The 12,643-nt window shown below is 38.1% G+C and overlaps 1 protein-coding gene across 1 annotated transcript; it reads left to right on the top strand.

Moving 5' to 3' along the window:
- Positions 1-172: 172 nt before the first annotated feature.
- On the top strand, positions 173-5,848 carry ttpa (tocopherol (alpha) transfer protein). Its single transcript, XM_058650552.1, has 5 exons — positions 173-464; positions 1,820-1,973; positions 2,084-2,277; positions 2,855-2,965; positions 4,029-5,848. Exons 1-5 carry the CDS (start codon positions 285-287, stop codon positions 4,275-4,277), a joined length of 888 nt encoding a protein of 295 aa, XP_058506535.1. The 5' UTR covers positions 173-284; the 3' UTR covers positions 4,278-5,848.
- Positions 5,849-12,643: the final 6,795 nt, after the last annotated feature.

The following is a 12,643-nucleotide window of genomic DNA, read 5'->3' as shown; positions in this document are numbered from 1 at the left end:
TTCTGCTCTTGACAAGGCCGGAAAGACACTTTAAAGTTGTGAGGACCAGACGATGTCCTCACTTCCCCTACCTTGATGTACGGTCCTCACGAAGCTATACATACAAGTACCCACACAAACACACACAGTCCTCCTCTGTGTGTGTGTGTGTGCGTGTCTCTCTCTCCCTCCCTCTCTCTCTCTCTCCCTCTCTCTCTGGCAGCAGCAGTAGTAGCAGTATAACAGTATATTTAAAGGTATATGAGTGTGACAGACAGTATCATGTAACGGGACCTGGGAGCGACATGAACGGGCCTGAGCTCAGTGAACTGCCGGACGACTCTCCGCAGCTGCAGCCGCATGTGAGTGAGCTGAGGCGGAGAGCGCTGCAGGCCACACAACTGACCGCCGTCTCCGCGCTCTCAGACGGATTCCTCATCAAGTTCCTGCGGGCCAGAGACTTTGACGTGGAGCTTTCTCTGAAGGTACAGAACCGAACCGAACCGGACCGGACCGGACTGGACTGAGCAGTAAAACGAAAACAACTGAAGTCTGCGTTAGTTTTAGTCACCTCTGTGAAATCACTGACAGATGCAGCAGTTTCTGAGTTCGGTAAAAGTTGGAAAGATATTGACAGATTCGGACTTTACGGATCAATAACGTGTAAACGAAACATTCTATAAACATAAGCGTGGTCTCTTCCCAATCAGAATTGTGTACTCAATGAGCTACAGTAACATTTTCATCCAAGTGAACTGAATTCCGTGCTGGAAGAATAACATGTGTCTCTGCGAGACGGGTGTGAGGCGAATGCCCAGGGACCGTCGACAAAGTGCGTCGGTGAAAAGACAAAAAAATCAATAGGTTCACTGCTCTTAACTGTAGTGTTACAAAAACCACTACAGACAAACATGTCATTCCTATGGTCACACTACAGCTCAAAAAAAAATTTGGTAAATTTTTTATCTGAAATAATTTTCAATAACTTTACATTGTAGCCTACTGTACATTGTAGAGTCCTCAAAATAACCTCACACAAAGAATCTGCCCTAAAACCATGTTGACTTTGGCTTTTTAATCATCGTGTCTTTAGTCATAAGTGATATTTATACATTTGTAACTGGCAGATTTCACTGCTTTTGTCCACAGAAATGTGGTATAAAGGTCAATATTAACGTCCTTGGTTATGATTGTGTTAATGTTTTTGGTCCAGAAACCAGACTGTGGGCTGATATTTGTAAATAATGTTGTATCAAAATGATTACATGTGTCACAACTACAACTTGCTGCAGCTCATTGTTTAACCACATTACAAGGACAGGTGTTTTGTTACCTGTGACGAAAGATGCATCGAGCTACAGTATATTAAACACACGCTTTTCAGACACGGCACTCCGCGCATGCAGAGGCTACATCCTGTTACTCTCTGTACGATCGCTGTCTTGAATATATTCAATAAAGACCCAATTCAGAACATCTGTTTAAACACTTAATTCCGACAACCTTTCCATCACAATAATCAGCATTAGTTAATATGTAATGAATACACAAATATCATTTATTTGTGTATGTTTACACACTTTTATCCAGTTTGTTTTAAGTTTGATTTCTCTTGGAGTCAAACTTTAAAACTAGTTCAGTCCGTTCAATAACAACAGGACTTGCAATGACTCCATGTTTATAATGAGTAATATTTAATAACGTTAAACAATGACCGAAGATTATGACTTTCTCTTTCACAACAACCAGGCTTAACAAAACCCCAAATATCTAAACCTACAACACAAGACAGCGGAGTCCTCTAATGTCCCTGAATGTTGAATTCATGTGTCCTGTGCAGCTCCTGTTAAACTATCAGCGTTGGCGGCAGGAGAGTCCTGACATCAGTGGCTGTCTGTCTCCGTCGTCTGTCCTCGGCCTCCTCAGCACCTCGTATCACAGTGTCCTCCCGCAGAGGGACCACGCTGGCAGCCGAGTCCTGCTCTACAGGATCGGTCAGTAAACGCAGGCAGCAGTGATGTCCAAAACATGCGAGACTCGGGTCCTGATGTGTAATGTCTCCCTGCCTGTCTTTGTCTTGGTCTTTCTGTCTCTCTGTCCTCAGGACAGTGGAACCCTAAGGACTGGTCAGCCTTCCAGGTGTTCAGAATCAGCCTGATGACATCAGAGATCATCTCCTCAGAGACACAAACACAGAGGCGGGGCATCAAGGCCATATTTGACCTGCAGGGGTGGAGTTTAGGCCACGCCCTGCAGATTAACCCCTCCCTTGCCAGAAAGATATCGTCCGTGCTCTCGGTAGGGCGTCAATCATGGTTGGGATTAGATTATGCTTTAAATGTTAGGAATTTGAATTCTTGATCTGAGAAATGTAGATAAAAACTCTAATAATGTAAGGGCTGCAACGATTATTAGATTATTAATCAATTACTAAACTATTTTGATAATTCATCCGTTTGAATGTTTTTTCAACAATTAAAACAAGCTTTCTTCATTTTTCAGCTTTTTAAATGTGAATATTTCCTAGTTTCTTTGCTTCATGTAAATAATTGAAACCGAATCTTTTAAGAAACGTGGTTTAGAAAACACAGATTGACATTTCAACATTTTATGACATTTTTCGGACCAAACAAGTACACGATTAATCTTGAAAATAATCGGCAGATAATTAGTTGCAGCCCTGAATAACATGTTCTGTTAAAAAAAAGGAGAACTTCGTCTCGTAACATACTTTATGTTGAAAGTGTGTATGTTGCATCACAGGACGTTACAGTGTCTGTCAGTTTCTTCAAGTCCTCTGCTTCAGATCATCTTCATCTTAGCTCGGTTTTCCTAATCATGTGTGCGTTTGTGTGTGTTTGTGTGTGTTTGTCAGGACTCTTTCCCTCTCAAAGTGAGAGGAATCCACCTGGTCAACGAGCCAATGTTCTTCAGGCCCGTCTTTGCCATGATTCGTCCCTTCCTGCCAGACAAGATCAAACAGAGGGTCAGTACCACAGTGATTCTCCTGCTCTCAGGCTACATCCATATTACTTACACGTTTACAAGGCCATAGTTTACAGAGAAAAATCACATTTCATCACAGAGCACACGAGTTGTTGATCCACTGCTGCCTCCATTCGTGAGTTGAAATGTGGTATTTTGTGACGCTGGTGTTTGAAAGCCTGTGGGCAGCACAGACTTCAGTTTCCAGCTGGAAAAGGATGTTGTGAAAACAAGTTACAGTGGCAAACATATTCTTTATACCTGTTAAGGTATAACGTGTGTCAATCAGGCTTTAGGCTAGGCCCCTTATCTCCAATGAAGGACAATCTTAACGCATCAGCACACCAAGACATTTTGGACAATGCTAGGCTTCTGACAGTTTGATTAAGGCCATTGGAGGCTGTTCCAACATGACTGTGCCCCAGTGCGCAAAGCAAGGACTATAAAGACATGGTTTGACTTTGAGTTTGGTGTGGAAGAACTTGACTGGCCCTTCACAGAGCCCTGACCTCATATGGATAAGAGATAAGGGGAGTACTGGCACTTGGTTTTTTTTCCCCACTTCACACACACTGGTTATCACAGATAACTCTAGAATCAGGAGCAGCGGGCAGCAACTGAGCAGCACCCGGGGAGCAATGGGGGTTGGGTACCTTGCTCCGGTTACAAGCCAAGTTCCCTTTCCGCTTGGCCATGGGCTGCAGTTCCCTCCTCAGCAGACACGCGCACAAACTTCCGGTCAAACTATTAGAAGCCGAGACATTTTAATGAATTAATTAATAACCCGGGTTAAACCGATTGTGTTTGAGTCCACAGCTGGTTCTGGTACAACTGGTTAAACTGGTTCTTAGTGCAGAGCAAATCCTGAACCTCAGGTGTAGCTGTAGCAGATGCGATGTGGTTTAGAACTTAAAAAGTGTGGATGTAGCTTCAGGCATTATTTTATGACATTATTGTCATAAAAACACAGAGAAACATGACTTGATTTTATTTTATTTTATTTTATTTTATTTTATTTTATTTTATTTTATTTTATTTTATTTTATTTTATTTTATTTCCGTAGATCCACATGCATGGAGCAGATTTCCATGACACTTTAAGTGACTTCTTCTCGCCGACCATTCTGCCGCCAGAATATGGAGGGGAGGGGCCTTCAATAGAGGAGGTGTGTCAGGACTGGACCAATCATCTGCTCCAATCAGAGACGCTCCTGCAGCAGATTGCTGCTCACCCGACAGCCGATGTCGCCATTAGTCCTGAAAACTGCTTGATATCACGAGAGGCGGAGACTGAACGGTCGTCAGAGGTATGATGTTCGGAATCTTTGGCCCTTTTTTAAACTTGTTTTGTTACTGTAGACCAAACACACTCTCTGGAAGACATTCACTAAAAAGAAGAGTTTACATGATGCCACGCTTCCAACTGAAATCTGACCAAACGGCAGGTGTTACACCTTTAGGCATAATTTGTAAAAACGTGAGTAATATCATGGAAACACCATCTCATTCCTGATGCAACTTATGTAAAAGTATAGTAAAAATAGTCAATGTGTGTCAATAAGGAGTTGATTGTCATATCCAGGCCATAGGTTGGTAAAGTAACTCACTATCTTTACATTAAACTGTTAATAATTTAAAATTCTCCTTCATGCACCACACTTGGTATCTAGTATACAAGATAGAGTTACATTCTGATAAGAAAAATACAACCTTGTAACTGTATTGTACTATGAAGTGTTACCAATAAATCTATAAAAACTGTAGATTTTTTAAACACAAAACCTCAACTCAAATAGGTAATATATTGATTTAAAAACTGTTTTTAGGTCAGCAGGTGTTACTTTAATCTATTGAAAGACGTGTTTATGTCGGCTTTGATGAAAAATAAATATAAATATTAAATATTATTATTCTGGGAATAAATCTGCCTCCTGTGAAAACTTTGCTGGGTCTGTTTATGCCACTGTATTTTAACGTCGGTGATAACATTGTTACTCCGAGAGCTCAGTATTTTCTCAGGTGATGCTCGGTATAAAACCAGTGATGGAGTGAGATCTGCTCTTTGCCATATCAGTGTGACAGTTGATTGTTGGGTATTGTGAGCGCGAACCCTGCCTTTCCTCCAGCACATCATCACTCCATCCAGACTCTCGTCTCATCAGACAGTCAAACTATTCCATTTTGTACTCTGTTGTTCATGGTTGACCATTCCTTTGGGGCTGTTACTTCTTTTATTGGACCAATCTGCACATAACTTTACACAGTGACTATTCAATGATTTGCTTTGCTGGATTTACTGGAAATGTAACGTGGCCTTTTTAGCCATTTGGTCACAGAGCATTTAGGCTGCTTTTTTCCCCATTACTATGTTAAAACGTATATACAGAGGCTATAAGATATATAGAGTGTCTTGTATTCGTTTTCTTTTCTGATGAACAGTGAACTATATAAACACACTCACATTGTTTTTAAATCAGATTGAATTTGTGAAATTTGGAAATACGTCAACGTTCGTTTGGCTCGTTAACGAAAATAAAAGAAAAACAGTCTATTTTTTGACTTTTGCACAATTATCGCTGCTCCCGTTTGTTTTTTAAATATGTGATTATTAATTAATTATTAATTAATCCTAACTTTGACTCAACCACACATAAAAAAAATTATTTTGTAAAGCCTGAATATGTGACCTATAAACACACACCCCAGGATGTCCATATAAGGAGTTGTGTATTATTCCCACAAGGGGCACTGATCTGTGATTCTTTTTAAAATTATTTTTGTATATTTCTCTGTAACAGTCCATAACTGTAATAAGATTAACATCTGTCTTATGTGTAAACAGGAAATAAAATGTGAAATAAAGGACTGAACATTTCATTTCAAAGTGAGTTGTAACAAATCTGTGTGTGAGGCATATTCATACCCCTGAGTGAGTCTTTAGCGTTACTGAATATTATTTAATATAAACATCACTAGTCAGGAGAAACATGAACATGTCTGTCTTGATATTGCCTCTGTTCTCTTTCACATCACAGAGTCAAACTAGTGTCTTTACTATTGTAGAGAAGTATCACAGGTCGATTTAGATATTCATTTATGGAGGACTGTAATTAATTATAAATAAATGAATGAATAAATAAATACAGAAATAATTGAAAAGATTACATAAATGAATTAATTAATGGAAAGAATAAATAAATACAGAAATTAATAAATGAATGAATACATAAAGAAATAAACAGATTAAATATCTATTTTTAAATTAATTAATTAATAGATAAAATAATAAATAAATACACTGAAGAAATTATCAATTTTTCTGATGACTGACATTCATTGATTTATTTATTTATTCTTTTTTTAATTTAATTTATTGTGTATGTATTCATTCATTCATTCTTTCTTTTATTTAGTATAATGTAAGTTATGGTCCTCCATATACATCGTGTGTCAACAAGTAAATGATCATCATGTCATTAATTAATGAAGGAAATGCTTTTTATTGTAATGCTGTCTGTGATGAAAAGGGGAACATAGTCATTTGCTATTTACCAGTAATTTGAGCATTTCTAAGCTGTGTTTGTACTTAAATAATTCTATTTAATAAAATAAGTAAAGTAAAATAATTGACACTAACTTTCTCTGTACTATTGTTATCATGAATAGGATCTTGATATTACTTCTTAGAGTTCAATACAGTAAGTCATGAATGAAATGTCACTGCTCTCTGTCTTTGTGTGTTTCAGACCTTTGATCAGTAAACACTGTGTGTGTTAAACATTAACACTGTTTCTGGGATCAGCCTATAATGAAAGTACAGCGACATTTCATTTGTAAAGATTTAGACAGAAACACATTCACCAATGTGCTGTAAACACCTAATGACTGATTACTACTAAAAATAACCCAGTCCTCCCTTAAGTGTCATTTTTTATAATTTTCTTCTTCTCTTTAATGTCAGACTATACACTAAGATGTGTAATACTGCCCTCTACAGGCAAAGGAAAACATTTCTGTCGCGTTATATTCGTAGAGCAATTGTATGAGCAAAAGCTGAAACTGCCTCAATGAGTAAAAAGTGATGATTCTTCAACACAGTTGAAAAGTTCCGGCAGGCTGTACACTACAAACTGTAATGCTGACCCCTCTCAATCAGCAGTCCTTTATCACAGACCAAAGTCACATAAGCAAAGTTTAAAATTGAAATTGATTTTCAGGAAAAACGTGCAAGACCAAGGTCAGTCAGTCCAATAAACAACTGTTGCCATTCTCTTCCTCTTCTATGAATAATTCCCAGTAGGCTGTACACTGAGAGGTGAAATGCTGCCCTCCACAGGTTTTAGTTTTACTTTAGTTTATTTCAATAATATCACAACAAGCAACAAAACGACAACAACATTTTTTTCCCAAAACAACTGTTCAAAGTTCTTCTTCTTCCAAAAATCCCTGCAGGTTGTGCAATGCTGCGCTCCACGGTTTGGAGTTTGTGATCACTCAAATTTCTTCTTGGTGGTTCCTCGGATGTTTTCAATCAAATTCCTTCAACATAGTTTTCTTTAACAGTTAGCTAAAGGCGACTGGACATGCTTGATTTAGGTTTAAGGATGTTACTATAGGAGGGCACTGTAGTTCTTTTTAGTGTACATTTGTAAGTTTATTCGCTGGAGGACGTCTGATTTGTTTGCTCATGAGGCAAAATGACCTCATGAATCCTGCAGGTTAATCTGTCATTGCCACGTTCTTCCTCTCAAAGAGATAAATGAGTAAGAAAAGAAATGCACACACAAACAACATGATACTTGACTATTCCAGTGCAGGTGTCAATAATAGTTTCTCTGTGATACTGTTCATTGTTAGTGTTATTTGTTATTTGATCCCTTTTATTTCAGAACTGAGCTGTCTCTATAAAATCACCTAAAAAATAATAATAATATTGATATGAGAAAAAGTTTATTTATTTTACATGACATACTTGTTTTGTGATTTGCTATAAAAAGATTTTTGTGTTGTCTGTTGTTGGATCAACACTGCAGATGATAAATAAAAGCACTAACGCCATCTGCTGTAGACTGAGAGTAGAGCAGAATAATCACTCAGTGAATCCTTGACGTCCTATAACAACAACACAAACCCTAATATTTCATTTCAATATTACACTTTAAAAACAGCAGGAGACTGTTTTTAAACTGTAGACTTATATGAAAGTTCTGCTGACGTCTGTGTGTCAAAGTTTGAGGCCCAGTTTTCTGCATGAGTGTAAATTGGGTCAGAGAAATGACAGGACATTTTAAAAGAGAGGGACTCTGTCAGCAGAGGGCGTAAGAGAGCTGGGGGACATGTGTCTCCTGCATACTCACCAAACCCAGAGCATACACACACACAGCATTCCTAGTGAGGACACTCATAGACTTAATGCATTTCCTAGCCCCTCACTTTGACCTTAACTTTTGTGAATTTCTCTGTGAGATGAATAAAGTATCTATCCATCTATCTAACCATCACAACTAAACACCTAACCCAAGTTTAACCCTAATAATAAAACCAAGACCCCTGCTAGAAAAAACAGCATAGCCCAGCATTTCGTTGCGTTTTGGTGCTGGTCTAGCATGCTTGTGGTCTTTTCTGGTCTGTGCTGGTCCATGTTGTTCTAAACTGGTCTATGCTGGTCCACCAGCATCATAATGCTGGTCTATGCTGGTCCACCAGCATCATTATGCTGGTCCACCAGCTTCATTATGCTGGTCTATGCTGTTCTAAACTGGTCTAAGCTGGTCCACCAGCATCATTATGCTGGTCTATGCTGGTCTATGCTGGTCCACCAGCATCATTACGCTGGTCTATGCTGGTCTATGCTGGTCCACCAGCATCATTACGCTGGTCTTTGCTGGTCCACCAGCATCATTATGCTGGTCTTTGCTGGTCTATGCTGGTCCACCAGCATCATTATGCTGGTTTTTGCTGGTCTATGCTGGTCCACCAGCATCATTTTTCCTGGTCCATGCTGGCCTATGCTAGTTTTTCCAATAGGGTCTTAACCCTCAAAAAGCCATTTTAAGGGTTTGACATAAGGACATAAGGACAGTTCAAATTGTCCCCACTCCCTGTGGTTTATAATTGTTTTGGTCCTCACAAATACACAGGCATATAAATCACATTCTCACTGGTCAAAAACCAGTATAAAGCTGTGTTTTTTTAAACTAGTAAAGTAAAATGTGTTCAGAAGAATCCACTAAAGTGTCTTTTTATAGTATCAGCTTTTTTCCACACAGAATGTGTGTTTTGGGAGCCCTGAAATGCAGTTATGTGGAAAATGGGTCTCAAACCAACATGCTTCTTTAAAACAACATCTTCCTCTTCTTGTGTCTGGAGATTGTTTGGTTTGTTTGCTTTATGATAACTCTTGTTTTCTTTCTTTACTCGCCCTGGTTTGGTTCATTCTGCTGCTGTGATTGTATACTATTTTAATGTGTACTTATTACAGTGCCACAGTGAGTGTTTGTACTACAGCATTTATAGTTGTTTTGGGGGGTTTCGTGTCTGACAGACAGCCCTTCCTCTCTAAAAGCTTCCTCATCATTAACACTGGGAGCTTTTTAAAATCCTCTGTAAGACATAAAAACCTGAGACCTTCCCCAGCCATAGAGCCTCTGCCCTTTGCCCTGCAGACACTGTACACAGTTCCCTTATCTGTAACACGTACTGTACTGTAGTGAGTCCATCTGGTGATAAGCAATGTGCTGCCACAAGCTGACAACACAGCAGGTTGCATGTCTTTTTTTGGGGGTGTTATATCACCATTTATTCAGTCCTCAGCCCACTTTACCTTATAGGAGCAAACATGAGACTCAGTCAGAGTCAGTGAAGCAGCAATTATTTTCTTTGTCACGTGTCTGACATACAGTAATTCATTCATTCATTTTTTACATTGATTTTGAATAGAAACAATTGGACTTAAAGGTCTTTAAGGTGTGTGAAATTGCTGCTGAGTGTCCCTCATCTCTCCATGTGTGTCAGAGAATCTATGTAGCCTTCAGCTATCATCAAAACTGAAAAGAATACTTTAAATTACTTTGTCCATAGTGGGATATTGTAAGTAAATGGTGGTCCAAACTGGCGACCTCCATAGAGTTGACCCTGCTCCTGGTATAAATATTAACGTCTAATTCTGATTGTACACTTAAAAAAATGAAGTATAATTATTTTATCTTCAATTTTGGACAAATTAAAATGAATTGCACTTAAATGTTGCACAGTTAAATGTAGACAGTTGCACTGTGTTGTATTATTATATTATTATGTATTGTATTATATTGTACTGTAAACATCTGCATCATGGTGAGGTTAAGATCCTAGGTGAGCATGTGAAATAGCTGAATCCTTATGAATCAATGAACATCATACTGTATATGAGGATGAATTAGCTTTTGCAGAGGGGAAAGACCTTGAATGCAAAAGGGACCAGATCCACCCACCGCCCCCCCCCCCCCCCCCCCCCCCCCCACTTACCCAAGAAACACATGTGTGTTGTGTCATCCTTCCCACATTCCATTTAACCGGCGGGGAACTGACCACTAGGGCCACACATTCATAGAATTTAATTATTGCAGTGTAGGACCTATTATCCAATCACTTTCACTTTCTTTTTTTCTTTTTTTTGGAAAAGAATGAATTCACCCAGAACCACATTGTTAGTGAACATACCAAACATGTTCATATTAGCACTACCTTCAGCTTTTTCATTTGTTTTCCTAAAACATCTATCCTCAATAAAGCATGATTACAAAAAAATATTACCCATAATTGTAAAAACATCAAATGTTTCCTGATAGAAATTGATATTAAATACGGATATATTTGGTTTTTTGCTTTCTTTTTTCCTCTCTCTTCCAAATGTAATATTTTCATGGGCAGACATGTCGGTGTGAGGCCAGTTAGAAAATTAAGTCGATCTGTGAAAGTGGGGCAGTGGTTATAAGATTCTCCATTTCATTTGGAAAATAGATTCATGCTTGTGTTCAAAAATATTTGATTTCTTTATTTCTCAGTAAGCAGACGACTCTCGCAGCAGTATTTCAGACCGTGTGTTTACCCGGTGTGAACACACCCTTCATTCACCCAGTCACAAAAGCAAGTGGTGAAGAGATAGACACAAACAGAAACATCCATCTTGCAAATTACATTCTATTCATGTGATTAGATCAGCCGCTCACACCCAAAGCATTGATCTACACAATAATGATTGGGCCAACATCAACAGTAAGTGAGAACAAATGAACTCACATCGACCTCCTCCCCCATCCTCAATTTGTCTGTGAGCTGTGAGGAAACCAAATGGTCTCTGCACCGCAGGGTGTGTGTGTGTGGACAGTCTGGCAAGTTAGATGTGATGAAATGGGACTTTAAAGTGATACTAGTACAGTTTAAAACACTATATACCTGTTTTACAATTGTAAAATAATATTCATTTATTAATAATCTCAAACTATGTCAGCACTTAAGCACACACAAAACAGTGAACTATCCCTTTAACCGTGGTCTCTCCACTCTTGTTTGTTTTTCAGGAGTAACCTCAGCTTGCTAAATACATGCAGTTTACAAAACTAACAGGGTTTTTATAGCAGTTTAAAACAAACTGTTAGCATAAACATGCTAGTGGGTATTAGCTTGGAGCAGATCATCCTTTTTTTGCGAATGTTCAACAGACGCATTTAAAAAGCTACTGAACAAGTTACGTGTGAATGTAACTTAACATCACTAACACTTCACCATGGGTTGAGATGCTAAGGCATAATTATGAGCTACTATCTCAAAGTTATGCGATGCTAAGTCAGAATTGAGATGCTAAGTTATTATTATGAGATGCTAAGGCATAATTATGAGCTTATAATAATAATAAGGCATAATTATGAGTTATGCGACGCTAAGTCAGAATTGAGATGCTAAGTTATTATTATGAGATGCTAAGTCAGAATTGAGATGCTAAGTCAGAATTGAGATGCTAAGTTATTATTATGAGGTGCTAAGTCAGAATTACGAGATACTATCTCAAAGTTATGTGATGCTAAGTCATAATTATGAGATATCTCAAAGTTATGAGATGCTAAGTCATAATTATGAGATACTATCTCAAAGTTATGAGATGCTAAGTCGTAATTACGAGATACTATCTAAAAGTTATGAGATGCTAAGTCGTAATTACGAGATACTATCTCAGTTATGAGATGCTAAGTCGTAATTACGAGATACTATCTCAAAGTTATGAGATGCTAAGTCGTAATTACGAGATACTATCTCAAAGTTATGAGATGCTAAGTCGTAATTACGAGATACTATCTCAAAGTTATGAGATGCTGAGTCGTAATTACGAGATACTATCTCAAAGTTATGAGATGCTAAGTCGTAATTACGAGATACTATCTCAAAGTTATGAGATGCTGAGTCATAATTATGAGATGCTAAGTCATAATGAGACACTAAGTCAAAATGATGAGAGGCTAAGTCATAATTTACAAGATGCTTGTAGATGCTAAGTCATAATTATAAGATTAAACTTTAACTTTAGGGAAAAAATACTTTAACTTTAGTAAAGAATGCTCCAGTTGGTGAATGTGTTTATTCTGATACAATCCTCACTACAGTATCCCAACATTTAAATAAAAAATTCTTAATAAATAACCTT

The sequence above is a fragment of the Solea solea genome, chromosome 1 (assembly GCF_958295425.1).
Source record: "Solea solea chromosome 1, fSolSol10.1, whole genome shotgun sequence".
In the NCBI taxonomy this organism is placed as follows: domain Eukaryota; kingdom Metazoa; phylum Chordata; class Actinopteri; order Pleuronectiformes; family Soleidae; genus Solea; species Solea solea.
The sequence above is the reverse complement of the archived record's forward strand: the minus strand, read 5'-3'. Positions and strand labels throughout refer to the sequence as shown.